Below are 15,316 nucleotides of genomic sequence, written 5' to 3'. Positions count from 1 at the left end.
CTGGAAAAGGGGCAGAAGGGCAGCTGGTGACATGGCTGTGCTTCTTTGAGCTATCACACACACACACACCCCATCTGCTGAAAGGCCCATATAGCTCACTCCCCCAACCAGCCCTTCATGCCGTCTCTATTACCCCTTCCCCTCCTCCTGCCATCGTTTCCGGCCTTTCCATGCTTCCTTCCCTTCCTACAACACTTAATTCCTGCCTTTCAATTATCCATTTTTCTTTCCTCTCCCCCGTCAACCGTAGGTTTACTCCTGCCTCTTTGTCGTCTTTACTACCTGCCCACTCCTACTTTCCCAGCACCCAACTCATCTCAGCTTTTAACATGAAATGCTCTTTTGGATTACCCAGACATCACAAATGATGGTATCAGTGCTTGCCTAGGCAATTCACAATGGCTGCTGAGATCTCTGGAGATAATTTTGCAAGACTTTGGCATTTTAAAGATTAACATTTTATTTAATCCCCCTTCCTTTATGTCTTTAGTTGACTTGTCCCTGCAAACTTGGGGTCTCCAGGTTCCCCAATCTGTATCTGCTCCAATTGTGTTGAACACTCTAGGGTGGTTTTCAGAAACAGATGCACACATAGGAAGTCAGCATGGATTTGTCTCCAACAGGTCCTGTCACACCAACCTGGTTTCCTTTTTTGACCAAGTAACAGGTTTGGTGGATCAGTTGATGTCATTTACTTGGATTTTAGTAAAGTTTTTGATAAGGTTCCCCATGACATTCTGATTGATAAATTGAAGGACTGCAATCTGGATTTTCAGATAGTTAGGTGGATAGGGAATTGGTTAGAGTAGCGATCCCCAACCTGTGGGCCACGGACTACATGTAGTCCTTCGACTAATTGGAGTTGGGCCCCAAAGGACGCCTTCTCCCCCCCCCCCCCGCCCGGCCCTTTACAACACACTTCGGGTGTCATTGTCTCCCATCATTCCCAGATGGGACTATCTCGTTGCAGAGAAACAAGCTCAGGGTTCCCATTGATTTGTCATTGTCATGAGTTAAAATTTCCATGAAAATAAAATGTTCCTTATGTTCATTGTTGTGGCATGTCTGTATCTTATTTTGAAGGGATGTTTAAACATTACCATAGCTATCAGAGAGCGTTAGGGCAGTGGTTGAGAGTAAACTACCCCCCCCACACACACACAGTAAAAGGCGTTGAGTGGTCCCCGGTGATAAAAAGGTTGGGGACCACTGGGTTAGAGAACCGCACTCAAAGTATTGTTGTCAATGATGTTTCATCAGACTGGAGGGAGGTGAGTAGTGGGGTACCTCGGGGCTTGGTCCGGTACTTTTTAACGTATTTATTAATGATCTAGATGAGGGGGTGGAGGGACTACTCATCAAGTTTGCAGATGACACCAAATTGGGAGGACTGGCAAATACTCCAGAATATAGAGACAGAATTCAACGAGATCTGAACACAATGGAAAAATGGGCAAATGAGAACAAGATGGAATTTAATAAAGATAAGTGTAAAGTTCTGCATATGGGTCAGAAAAATGAAAAGCATGCCTACTGTATGGGGGATACGCTTCTAGGTAACACTGTGTGTGAACGAGACCTTGGGGTACTTGTGGAGTGTAAGCTAAACATGAGCAGGCAGTGTGATGCAGTGGTAAAAAACGCAAATGCCATTTTGGGCTGTATCAACAGGAGCATCACATCAAAATCACAAGATGTCATAGTCCCATTGTATACGGCATTGGTCAGACCACACTTGGAGTACTGTGTGCAGTTCTAGAGGCCTCACTTCAAGAAGGATGTAGATAAAATTGAAAGGGTACAGAGGAGAGTGACGTGGATGATCTGGGGCCAAGGGATCAAGCCCTATGAAGACAGGTTGAGGGACTTGGGAATGTTCAGCCTGGAGAAAAGAAGGTTGAAAGGGGACATGATAGCCCTCTTTAAATATTTGAAAGGTTGTCACTTGGAGGAGGGCAGGATGCTGTTTCCGTTGGCTGCAGAGGAAAGGACGCACAGTAATGGGTTTAAACTACAAGTACAACGATATAGGCTAGATATCAGGAAAAAAATTTCACAGTCAGAGTAGTTCAGCAGTGGAATAGACTGCCTAAGGAGGTGGTGAACTCCCCCTCACTGGCAGTCTTCAAGCAAAGGTTGGATACACACATTTCTTGGATGCTTAGGGCTGATCCCCCGTTGAGCAGGGGGTTGGACTAGATGGCTCCTTCCAACTTTATGATTCTATGATAACAAACAGCTCTGTTCTAGTTAATGGTGAAATAAAATTGGACAATCTCAGCTGTGTACAAGGCACTGTAGATTAAAAGCCAGGGTCCTTTTGAACAGGCCAAAGTTGAGACGATGCAGCACCACAAGTGGGAAAACCCACCACAAAGCGAACAGGAATCTGCTAGCAGAACAGCAGAAGACCAAAGCAAGGATAGCAGCCAAACCAAAACAGAATCCCCTGGCTGTGCCTCACAGACCCTTGAGAAGCTAGGCTGAACTGTTCTTGGAGGTTAGGCAAGGAGACAGAGGTGCAAGCAATGCTGAAGCAGAAGCCTGTAGTTGCCAGTATCACACTCACCCTGTCTTCCACGGCCTTGTCTATCACTGGAGCAGAGAGCACAATCTGTCAGGTGAGGAACTGCAGGCCCCACGCAGACCCCCACTTCTGGAAAAGGAAAAGTATTAGCGTGCAGGCAGCTTATGTCTACCCACAGCAAAGTGCCAGAGCCCAGATACAACTAGCATAGTAACATCTGCAGTATATTTCCTACAAATGCTGCAGCCATTATCTGCTGAATCAAGGCATCTGGGGAAGAACGACGGAATAAAGCCTCTTGGTGCTGGGAAGCCACCAGGCAGCCAATCCAGAAGCTTCAACTATTTGTTACAAAGCACTTCAGCATATGCTGCCCTGCCTGTTGATGAGCATCACTGCTAAGCACAGCAGAAAGGTAAAGGAGCAAGAGCACCGGGCACTGCAATTACCAGCTAGCAAGGGTTTTAATGATACATTTGTTCAGAGCCTAATAAAGCTGAGACTCCCTCTCAGGGGTTTCATCATGCTGTGCCAATAGACAGCAATGGGGAAAAGGAAACACCAAGCTCCTCATTATGTTCTTATGCAAAGGACATGATCAGGCCTCCAGACATTGGTGCACTTTCAAATGGCATCACCATTGCTGCAGTTCAAGCCTGGCAGGTTCATTCCTGTTTACAGCCGCATGACACAAACTTTGTCCCTAATATCACCACTTGGTGTTTATGGCAGAACTGCACTGGCATCCCCACCTCAACCTCCCTCATACACTGTCCTGAATGTACGGAACAGAGTCAAGGATCACACACACAAGTCAAGCAGAGTCACTCACGGCCAGTGTCTGTTGCTTCCAGTTCCTCTGTCCGGGATGTCACAATTGCAAATACCGCCTTCAGGATGGCACGCAGGTCACTGGCAAAGTTGGTTTGGAGCTGGTCTGCCACTCCTACCCGTACACACAAGGGTTAGAGTATATAATTCCTCAAAAAGGCCTAGCAAAAGAAAAGGCAGGTCCTGGAGCATCTACAGCCAGAGACACCTTTTGCCACCACTGGGTTCATTCTTCCCACCTGATAAATGCACCAACTGGGTTGCTGATCATTTCTTCTGCAGAGGCATCTGGCCTGCAGAGATGAGGCATTAGATATAATAATTCCCACTCTGGGCACTAGCCTTTCAGTAGGGCTAGCACAGTGCTGTGGTTGAAAGATTAAATCTGTGAATCAAGAAGCCCCCAGTGCAAATCTAGCCTCGCTCCCATTTCTGAAACAGGGAGGTAATGTTGAACTGGAACTGCTTTCCAAAGCTAAGCAAGAATTACTAAAATAATGGATATGGAATACTTTGAACAACTATGTTATGCAAATACGACATATTCTAAGTCTCCCTCCTCCTTTTGCAATCTCATCTATTACTAAATAATCTCTTTGCTTTTGGTCTATTAAGTTTTACCTAGAGGATTATGCTCCACTTCTTTTAGGAAACTACTTTGAGAGATAACATGCTGATGTTTTTACTCCTGCCCCATCACATAAGCTAATACGCAATGAGGTGGAGTACAAGGCATACGTGGCTCTAACTTACCAAATACAGAATTAGTTAGCTTTGTCCCCCAACATACGCAAGCTATATTTAGGAGTTGATCATGGTAACAATTGTACCACAATTTCATTGCAAGAAGCCTTCAAGATACTCGCCCTAGCCACTATCTCCGTCCACAATCAGTTCCCCAAAAGGACAACAAGCAGTTTACCATTATGTTTTAGGTATCAGGATTTTGTGTTCTGTCCTTCCATTTTAATAACTGCTGATACTCTAGATCCATCTCTCATTGTTTCCAGCCCTATCTGGGGGGAAGGTTTCAGAGGGTGGCGCTAGGGAACTGCTGGTCAGCTCCTTGGCCTCTGGGGTCCTGCAAGGCTTCACCCACACTTTTCAGAGTCTACATAAAACCACTGGGTGATGTAATCCAGAGATCTGGGCTGGACTGTCACCAATATGTGGATGACATTCAGATCTGAACTGGTTCTTGGGCGCAGCCTTAGAGTGGATGTGGGCTAATAAATTGAGGCTTAATCCCAAAAAGACAGAAGTGCTATCAATTAGCAAAAGGTCTGACCTGGGACTTGAAGTGTCACTGTTCTGGATGTTGTGGCACTTCCTGCAAAGGAACAGGTCCATAGCTTGAGTGCTCTTGGCCCCAAGACTTCTGCTGGATAAGCTGTGACCAGGAATACCTTTTACTAGCTTTAACTGGTTAGTCAGCTTTAGAACCTTCCTGGGCAGAAAAAATCTGGCCATAGCAATGCATGCTCTGGTTACACATATTACCATAATGCACTCTACATGGTGGACCCTTGAAAAGGGTTTAGAAACTTCAACTGGTGCAGAATGCTGCAGAAAGGATGTTGACCAAAGTGGATTGTAGGGACCACATCACTCCAGTCTTGGCTCATCTATACTGGCTCCCTATCTGTTTCTGAGCACATCAAGGTACTGGGGCTAACCCTGAAAGGCCAGTATGGTTCAGGATTAACATATCAGAAGGACTGTCTAGTTAATTATGAATTTGCCCAAACAGTCATCTTTTGAAGTTCTGCTATAGGTGTCCCCATTTTCTGAAATTAGGCAGGCAGTAACCCAGGAGACAGCCTTCTTGATCATGGCACCAAAATTCTGGAAATTTCTCTAGAGGGAGACTAGTCTTTCCACTGCTGTTGCCATCTTCCACCAGTAGGTGAAAATTATTTTTGTTTTGGTGTTCCTTTTGGTTTTAATTGTTCAGTGGTTTAAGAAGTATTTTATTATATATGTTTTGAATCTGATGGTTGTCATGGTGACCCTGAGGAGGGCAGAAAAGACAGGGTATAGATTATGTAAGTAAATATTTATGTTTCTATCACAAGTAGCATCTGATCTTTGCCAGTCCAACCCAGGAAAACATACACTCATTAACCTCTTTCTTATCCAAAACTCTTTTGTGCCACTAACCATACACCCAGTATTAATTTTCCCCATTGAGGTGAAGAATGGGGAAAGCCAGAAGCACCTTCTTGGGGAAACTTGGGTACTTACCAGATATACAGACAAATAATGTGTGGATCATATCCTCAGTGCTTCTGTAACGGGCTCGCAGTTCCAACCACCGGGGGTGCCATGAAACATCAACAACAGCTTCTGCCTGGATGCTCTTAGTCTCCCGCACAGGATGCCTGTTAAGAAAAACAGAACAAAGATAAAAAGGCACTACTTTCTCCTATCTTTAACCCCATCCCCCATTTTGTCCAGGCACCTGTCCTAAGTGTCTGTCCCTTAAGAAAACTGCCAGGGAAAAGGGGATTTTTCCAACGGAACTCATATCAATATGTCCACCCTAGCTTTGGGTCAGAGAACATTCACTCATTTCTCTTTCACCTTCTGAGTGAACCTTTGAATCCTGAGATTTGTCACAGGCATTACTGTGACTCAAATAAGCCTCCTGGTCTTTCAATTACTATAACCTGACTGCCTACTGCTTTTATTGCCTCCAGCTCTTGCTAGGGATCTTTGATTCTTACCATGGCAGAGCTTCACTACTAAAAACACTGAGACCAATCTGCCAGTCTTCGTTTGGGAGTCAAAGAGGAAGTCATGTTACTTGAGCTATTGTCCAATTCCCCTTCAGCGTCCAAATAATTGTGCTGAGAAGTTCAGAATGTAAAGCAGCAAACAGTCCCAGGGTGTGTGTGTGTGCATGTGTACAGGGGGACTTCTGCTCCATACCTTGGGACAGATAAGCAAACATGTGGAGCCACAGAGCTCCTGAAGTCGGCAGGGTCCACCTCATAGGAGGTCTGTGAATCAGTAGCACATTCATTCAGGACACGTTTCTCCAATATGTAAAGCTCTTCCTTGGACAGCACATATAGCAGGTCTCTGTAACAGAGAGGATTTTCAAAAAGAGAACACAATAGAGAGCACACATGAGCAACCCTCCAGGACTGATCTAAGCATACACAATAATCGGAAAGAGAGATAAGCTTATCTTCTGGTAGGGCCTTAAGTGTACTGCAAAAGCCAAACCTCAGCATCAAGGGACTTGTTAGAGGTTGGCAACACAGCAAGGCAACTTAATGGTTCATCTCTCTCCAGCAAGCATACATTGGCCTCCTCAAACATCCCACTTTCATCCATGCAAATCATGCCTTGTTTTCAAGAGAAAGCATGGATGCACTTAACTGGGATTATACTTTCAATAAAATCATGTTGTAAAGAATTTCTAGGACTTTTCACTGCAGAAATAGCAGCTTTGAATGCTCTGCCAGTACAGAAAGGGAGAAGAACCTTTCTATGAGGTCCTAGCAGAGGCATTCAAGACCTGCCACCTGTGATACAAAGCAGTTCAATCTAGGAAAGACATCTCCATATGATTCTGCTGAACAAACAGCTTGAGGCTTAGCTTGCTCTCTTACACCATTCCTGAGATGAACCAACCCCCCTGATCCTTGTAAAATTTCACCAAAGTTCTTGTGCAGGAAGGTTGTTTCACATTCATTCACATACCTGATCTTTCTAAGCAAGACATAGAAAGGACTGAAGACTCTGGATATCTCCTCGGGTTTTCGTTCCAAGTTGAGGGGTCCATCGGGGTAAATCAGAAGCCCACTGTATATAAAGTAAAAAAAGATGGTTCAGAGGTAGAAAAAATGGCTCAGAAGTAGGAAATGTCCTGCTGTACAAAGTATTTTGGATGCATTCCAATGCTAAAGCTGGACTGATTGGATACAATCCAGTAATAAAAGAAGTGCGGCAAACTGCTGTAATTCTATGCTACATTAGCACACCTACTTTACTTTTTGCTGCCTGAGAGGAAGGAGAAAACAGAATGAAAATAGGAAATCAATTTTGTAGCAAACACAAGAAAGGGTGATATTTTCATAGTCACAATAGCACTAACTGCATACTTGAATTTTGAATTAAACTTTATAACACTGAACTACTTAATAGTGTTTTATTATACACACTAGGGACCAAGCCCATTGTACTTGTAAAAACAACAGGCACTAGGTGTGCTTTTTTTGGGGGGGCGGGCCCAGAAGTGCACCCACGGCCTCTTTGAAGGCTGGACTCAAGGCATTGTACAATTTTGAAGTCCCACCTCCAAAACTCAAGGAATATTTCCAACCCAGGGGTAGCCAACTTCCAGGTGGGGCCTGGAGAGCTCCTGGAATTACAGCTCATCTGCAGAGTATAAAGATCAGCCCCCCAGGCAGAAAGGGCTATTTTGGACAGGGTTGTGGTAGAAAAGAAACATTTAAGGCCTCCCACACAGGTTGTTGTTGAATTGAAAGATTTGAGGCCTAGTGCACAGGGTTGTTGTGCAGACAAAACAGGAAACAAAAGAACCTCCGCAACAGCATCCAGTTTCGTCTGCAGAATAATGTTGTGCAGTGGCCTCAAATCTGCAGAGAGTTCAAAGAAGAAATACACATGGCTTGGCTGTGTATTTTAAGTAAGAAGGGGCTTTTCTGTGGCATCCCCGTCAGCCGTTTGGCAGAAGGAGAAATCCCCCCTCAAAAGGAATGCCCATCCCCATGCCCTGAGGCTCCCCTGCAGGGGCCGTCAGAAGCTCCTTCGCAGCAGGCCTGAAGGGGGGAGGGGGAGGGGGCGCACTTTCCAGCCTTCTGCCAGCTCTGTCAGGGTTCTGAGGCAATTTGCAGTTGGACATGAACAGTCAGGGCAGCCTTGGGGAGAAACGGGCTGGCGCAGCCTATCCAAGCCTCTGTTCTCATCCCCCTTGGCAGCCCTACTGACCTCCTCTCCCTGCAGTGGTCAGGAGCAGACTGGCAGCGATGTCTCCAGATTGCCCCTGGCTGGGCTGGGTGGGCGGGTCAGGAGGCGCGGAACTCTGGTCTGTCCTGGTGAGGGCCTAATCGGAAGGTGTTTTGCCTCACGCCTTCTGATTGGCCCCTCACCCAACTAGCTGGAATTCTTGTCAGTCCGGGGCCAAGGGCCCAATCATTGGCCCCTGTTTTCTGTCCTGGACTCAGCCCACCCCCCTTTAGCCTTACTGTTTTATTTATACTGCTCCCCGAGCGGTTTACAGATTATATACAATAAAAATATGCCTACAATGTTGTACATCTGCAAATATACAAGAATTTTCCAATAATACCAATTGTCTTACTTAAAATTTTTCACACTACACATTCTGAATGGGTAAAACCTTGCCTTAAAGTAAGGTGGAATAAAGTACATAAAACTGAGTTTACCATCTCCAGTCCTAAATACTCAGTTTACACAGTGTAAATTGGCTTGAAATATACCTGTCTTGCCTGCATCAAGAACCAGATATGACAGGACAAACATTTCAGAAATCTTGAGCTGTGAAGATCTGCTCTCAACCACACCACGACTAGTAAAACCACATACCTAATAATGGCCAGGCGGGGAATTGTGAACATCAACTGTGGCTCATAGCCATCAATCATCTCCTGCGTCAAGTAGCCAAGCTTCAGAGCTCTAGATGAGTGAGAGAGGGAAGTTCAAAGAATGAGAAAAGAAGGGTGTGGACTACATGACTAGCAGCTGTCTGTATAACCTCACTCCAAGCAGCTAATTATCTTGGAAATAGCTTGAGCCAAATTTCCCATATCAAACAGAGTTTTGGCAGGTTTGTTTTATAAGGCGTTGTCTTCTTCCAACACAAAAATAGACAGTGCTTGTTCAAGCATTTTTCAAGCCACAAATGAGAGGCTCTGAAAAGAGACAAAATCCTCACCTGGCCACAGTTTCGCAGAAGAGCACAACAATCTCCTGTTGGCTATAGATCTCTTCAGGTGACTTCACTGAAACCAAGGAAGACACGTAGCTGGAAAACAGACATATGGTGAAATCCAGTTCAGTATAATCTGCTCCGTACTCTGGAATAATAACCAGTACTAAGACAGCTTAATACACACCTTAGTTCAAACTCTGCAAAGAGTATATCAAAGCGAACCAGTGCTCTACGAACAGGCTCCGAGTAAGGACCGTGCTGGCTCAGGCTTTGCTCCCGGAGCACTGTCCGTACGAGTTCTAAGCTGCCCAGCAGATCCTTGGCCAGAGGTCGAAGGCGCACTCCATCAGCCTCCTCCACATCGATATAGGTGCGTGCCATCAAACACTGAAGGGGGAACACATGGATTGATCAGGAGAACACCCTGCCTTCTGGGTAACCCTCCCCACCTCCTCTTTTTTACAGTCTATTTCAGGGTTTGGTTTCAATTGCCTTCCAGCAATTGCATTACTTATGAACTCCAAAATTAGATGTGGAGTATATCTCAGTACCCCCTTCAAGGATAGCTGCCTTGTTGTGGCAAGGGGGCTTGCATAGTTCAGTGAAGCTATGAGCTATACCGTGCAGGGCCACCCAAGACGGACAGGTCATAGCTGAGAGCTCTGACAAAAGGTGATCCACTGGAGAAGGAAATGGCAAACCACTCCAGTATCTTTGCCATGAAAACTCTATGGACAGTTCCAATAGGCATAACGATATGACGCCGGAAGATGAGCCCCTCAGGTCGGAAGGTGTCCAATATGCTACTGGGGATGAGCAGACGGCTAGTACGAGTAGCGCCAGAATGAATGAAGCGACTGGGCCAAAGCCGAAAGGACGCTCAGTTGTGGAAGTAACTGGTGGCGAAAAGACAGTCCGATGCTGTAAAGATTTTTATTCCATAGGAACCTGGAACATCAGATCCATGAATCAAGGTAAGCTGGACGTGGTCAAACAAGAAATGACAAGACTGAACATCGACATTTTAGGAATCAGTGAACTAAAATGGACAGGAATAGGTGAATTTAATTCAGATGACCATCAGGTATACTACTGTGGACAAGAATCTCGCAGAAGAAATGGAGTAGCCTTCATAATCAATAAGAGAGTAGGAAAAGCAGTCTTGGGATACAATCCCCAAAATGACAGAATGATCTCAGTTCGAATCCAAGGCAAACCATTCAACATCACAGTGATCCAGATCTATGCCCCAACCACTGCTGCTGAAGAGGATGAAGTTGATCAGTTCTATGAAGCCCTACAACACCTTCTAGAAGCAACGCCAAAAAATGATGTGCTTATCATCATGGGGGATTGGAATGCTAAAGTAGGAAGCCAAAAGATAACCGGGATAACAGGCAAGTTTGGCCTTGGAGTACAAAATGAAGCAGGGCACAGGCTGGTAGAATTTTGTCAAGAGAATAGAATGGTCATAGCAAACACTCTTTTCCAACAACCCAAGAGACGACTCTACACATGGACATCACCAGACGGTCAACACAGAAATCAGATTGACTATGTGCTCTGCAGCCAAAGATGGAGAAGTTCTATCCAGTCAATAAAAATAAGACCAGGAGCTGATTGTGGTTCAGATCATGAGCTTCTTGTTGCAAAATTTAGGCTTAAATTGAAGAAAGTAGGGAAAAGCACTAGGCCACTCAGGTACGAACTAAATCATATCCCCGACGAATATACAGTAGAGGTGACAAATAGATTTAAGGAATTAGATCTGATAGACAGAGTGCCTGAAGAACTATGGACGGAGGTTCGCGACATTGTACAAGAGGTAGCAACTAAAACCATCCCAAAGAAAAAGAAATGCAAGAAATCAAAATGGCTGTCTGAGGAAGCTTTACAAATAGCTAAGGAGAGAAGGGAAGTGAAAGGCAAGGGAGAAAGAGAAAGATACACCCAATTGAATGCAGAATTCCAGAGAAAAGCTAGAAGAGATAAGAATGCCTTCTTAAATGAACAGTGCAAACAAATAGAAGAAAACAATAGAATGGGGAGGACCAGAGATCTTTTCAAGAAAATTGGAGATATGAAGAGAACGTTTCATGCAAAGTTGGGTATGATAAGGGACCAAAATGGTAGGGACCTCACAGAAGCAGAAGAGATTAAACAAAGGTGGCAAAATTATACAGAACAACTATACTAGAGCGAGCTTAACATCCCTGATGACCACAGTGGGGTAGTTACTGACCTGGAGCCAGACATCCTGGAATGTGAAGTCAAATGGGCCTTAGGAAGTCTGAGCAACAATAAAGCTAGTCGTGGTGACAGCATTCCAGTTGAACTATTCAAAGTCTTAAAAGACGATGCAGTAAAAGTGCTACACTCAATATGCCAGCAAATTTGGAAAACTCAACAATGGCCACAGGATTGGAAAAGGTCAGTTTATATTCCAATCCCAAAGAAGGGCAATGCCAAAGAATGTTCAAACTACCGCACCATTGCACTAATTTCTCATGCTAGCAAAGTTATGCTCAAAATCCTACAAGCTAGGCTCCAGCAATATGTGGACCGAAAACTTCCAGAAGTACAGGCAGGATTTCGAAGAGGCAGAGGAACTAGAGATCAAATTGCCAACATACACTGGATCATGGAGAAAGCTAGGGAGTACCAGAAGAACGTCTACTTCTGCTTCATTGACTATGCTAAAGCCTTTGATTGTGTGGAGCACAACAAATTGTGGCAAGTTCTTAAAGAGATGGGAATACCAGAGCATCTTATTTGTCTCTTGAGAAATTTATATGCAGGTCAAGAAGCAACAGTGAGAACTGAACATGTAATCACTTACTGGTTCAAAATTGAGAAAGGAGTTCGGCAAGGCTGTATACTGTCGCCTTGCCTATTTAACTTGTATGCAGAGCACATCATGAGAAATGCGGGATTAGAGGAGTCACAAATTGGGATCAAGATTGCAGGGAGAAATATCAACAACCTCAGATATGCAGATGATACCACTTTAATGGCAGAAAGTGAAGAGGAACTAAAGAGCCTGTTGATGCAGGTGAAGGAGGAGAGTGCAAAAGTTGGCTTGAAACTCAACATCAAGAAAACAAAGATCATGGCATCCGGCCCTCTCAATTCCTGGCAAATAGATGGGGAAGAAATGGAGATAGTGACAGATTTTATTTTCCTGGGCTCCAAGATCACTGCAGATGGGGACTGCAGCAAAGAAATCAAAAGACGCTTGCTCCTGGGGAGGAAAGCTATGGCAAATCTAGACAGCATCCTAAAAAGCAGAGACATCACCCTGCCAACAAAAGTGCGTTTAGTCAAGGCTATGGTATTCCCAGTTGCAATGTATGGCTGCGAAAGTTGGACCATAAGGAAGGCTGAGCGTCAAAGAATTGAGGCTTTTGAACTCTGGTGCTGGAGAAGACTCTTGCGAGTCCCTTGGACTGCAAGGCAAACAAACCGGTCAGTCCTAGAGGAGATCAACCCTGACTGCTCTTTAGAAGGCCAGATCCTGAAGATGAAACTCAAATACTTTGGCCACCTCATGAGAAGGAAGGACTCCCTGGAGAAGAGCCTAATGCTGGGAGCGATCGAGGGCAAAAGAAGAAGGGGACGACAGAGAATGAGGTGGCTGGATGGAGTCACTGAAGCAGTAGGTGCAAACTTAAATGGACTCCGGGGAATGGTAGAGGACAGGAAGGCCTGGAGGATCATTGTCCATGGGGTCGCGATGGATCAGACACGACTTCGCACATAACAACAACAACAACAACAACAACATATCTCAGTAAGCAAGGCAACAATGTTGCATCAAGGTTCAACTGTCATCTGTCATCTGTCCAGGAGGTTCCCGGGATTGTATAACAAGTGAAATTTAAGAACAAAGTTTGAATTCGGTGACACTTTTAAGAGCAACAAAGTATTATTCAAGATATAATCTTTTGTATGCAAGCACACTTCAGTTCTCCTCAAACATTGCATATTGGAAGGGGTGTGTGCTTGCTTTAAATAAAACAGTCAGTCTTAAAGGTGCCACTGGACTCAAACTTTGTTCTGCTGCTTCAGACCAAAACTACTACCCAGCTGAATCTAAGAGCAATTTAAGTTATTGTTAATGGAAGAGCATGAGGCAGTATCAGCTAATCAAAGAATCTAATTACATACTATTTCAGCCCTTCACATTCAAGTACCATTCATGTGCAATGAAACACAGGTTGGCCAGTTCTTCCAGTTCATCACAACACATACAACAGTGTTATCACACCTCATAGCTCACCTCAGCAGCAAACAGCATGTGATTCCGGAGACTGTCTACTAGGAGGTCTTCAGGGAATTTGATGACATAGTCACGACCATGACGTTCCTTGGGGATGCACTCATCCATTATCTGCTCTATGATGGCTAACAGTTCAGCCTGGCAGAATGGGAAGAGGCATTAGCACATGCAGCACATTTCAGAGATACCAAATGAATTGTTATGCAGGCGGCCACATTGGCCCAGAAAGGCAAGGCAGGTTTTGGCATCTGCATGGTCAAACAGAGGAACAAAATTCTGTGCTGACAGGAAGTGAAGAAGACTTTAGAATATAGCTGCTCCACCTACCAAGAGTGATCCACGTCAACTTTTTCCCCCTGGAATCAAGGATGAGAAACTTCCAAGATACTTTTGCAACTTCATCAATGGGATGTACAAATATTTGCAAAGCCATGGTGAGCAGGCTATATTCTGTCATCCTTACCACAGTTCCTCTATATATTTGTGAAATGGCCATCTGGATGGTGCTGTCCGGCCACTGTTCGGGACACAGGAACCTGCTATCCGGCCGGTGCTTCTGCTCCAGCGGGCCATTCTGGATGTGGCTGGCCCCTGGAGCAGCCACATCCTTGAGCCGCTCACCCAGCCTCACTGCCAGAAGCTTCCTGGCCAGCGTGGAGGGTCCCATCCACGGCTCACAGTTTCCTGCGTCTGAGAGCGCTGGGGGGGGGGGCTTCCCCTAGCCGTTTGCCCCACGAAGGCTTCTTTCCATGGCCCCTTGCCCTGCCGGCAAGCTGGAGGTGGGGGCTGAGGGAGGCCCTTTCCAAGGCCCATTTTTTAAATGGACTTTCCTCCTAGTTTATATATACTTTGCAATCTGAGCCTTTCTGAACAGTACTCATTGCTCCATGGGTTCAGCAAGACATTAACAGATGCCCTCTGGGAGCTCAACTGCATTTTTCCATCTGAAACTGTTTTTAGTCACTTTTTCATCTAGCAAGGATCACTTTCAGTTACAGAGCCCCATCGAGAGAAATAACAGTTACATTCATTTTGAATTTTGAGTTGAGTTCAGCATTCATACTGTGCTTTCAAACCAGTCTCCAGATCTCATCACAACTATACTGCTTAACTGCACCAATCTTCATTGGCCTTAGGAGCCAGCCCAAAAATTTAGGAGTCAGACTCAGTTTTCAGAATTCAGAGCTTCGTATTTTAATGATCATTTTTTCTAATTATTGCTACGATAAAACCAAATCCTAGGATCTTTCTCATTTCTCATAATTTTATTAAAACTATGACAAAAGTGTTATATCATATATTTTTATTTATAGTCCCCTGTCAAGGAGGTAGTCTGCAAAAGAAAAATGGTCTTTGTAAAAATATATGTAAAGTTTATTAGAATAATTCTCAAAATACATGTTAATTTATTTGCGATACACAACTCTAAAATTGTGCAACACAGAAAACAAGAAAAACCTGTTCAAGTAACACATTGGAGAATTGTATAAGATGGCACAATCTTACAGTCTTGAAATCAAAGGCCCTAGCTCAAGCATTTTCTACACTGCTATACCTTTGCAAATAAGCAGATCATAGTCAAAGCCTTTAGTCCATTGGAATCCAAGCTAGTCTCCTCCTTACATTTCTTAGCCCACTTGCAATGTTCTGGCTAACTGAGGTCAGGTAGTGATAATTAACCAACCAGGACCTAGCACCCTCCAGAAAAATCACTCCAGATTATCCCCCTCCCTTCCTGTGACTCACAGGTTCT

General features: G+C 44.6%; 1 protein-coding gene across 2 annotated transcripts in view; it reads right to left on the bottom strand.

The window, feature by feature from the left end:
- The window catches only part of LOC143832209 (lateral signaling target protein 2 homolog), a 48,785-nt gene that overhangs the window by 2,189 nt on the left and 31,280 nt on the right, over positions 1-15,316 (bottom strand). For both annotated transcript variants that reach the window (XM_077326238.1, XM_077326239.1), the window contains exons 3-11: positions 13,564-13,701; positions 9,469-9,671; positions 9,288-9,377; positions 8,939-9,028; positions 7,070-7,171; positions 6,290-6,442; positions 5,603-5,739; positions 3,360-3,473; positions 2,570-2,656 (exon numbers count right to left, since the gene is read on the bottom strand). In XM_077326238.1, the coding sequence (XP_077182353.1) occupies positions 2,570-2,656; positions 3,360-3,473; positions 5,603-5,739; positions 6,290-6,442; positions 7,070-7,171; positions 8,939-9,028; positions 9,288-9,377; positions 9,469-9,671; positions 13,564-13,701 (1,114 nt within the window). The remainder of the gene's footprint in view (positions 1-2,569; positions 2,657-3,359; positions 3,474-5,602; positions 5,740-6,289; positions 6,443-7,069; positions 7,172-8,938; positions 9,029-9,287; positions 9,378-9,468; positions 9,672-13,563; positions 13,702-15,316) is intronic.

This window comes from Paroedura picta, chromosome 3, assembly GCF_049243985.1.
Source record: "Paroedura picta isolate Pp20150507F chromosome 3, Ppicta_v3.0, whole genome shotgun sequence".
Classification (NCBI taxonomy): domain Eukaryota; kingdom Metazoa; phylum Chordata; class Lepidosauria; order Squamata; family Gekkonidae; genus Paroedura; species Paroedura picta.
The sequence above is the reverse complement of the archived record's forward strand: the minus strand, read 5'-3'. Positions and strand labels throughout refer to the sequence as shown.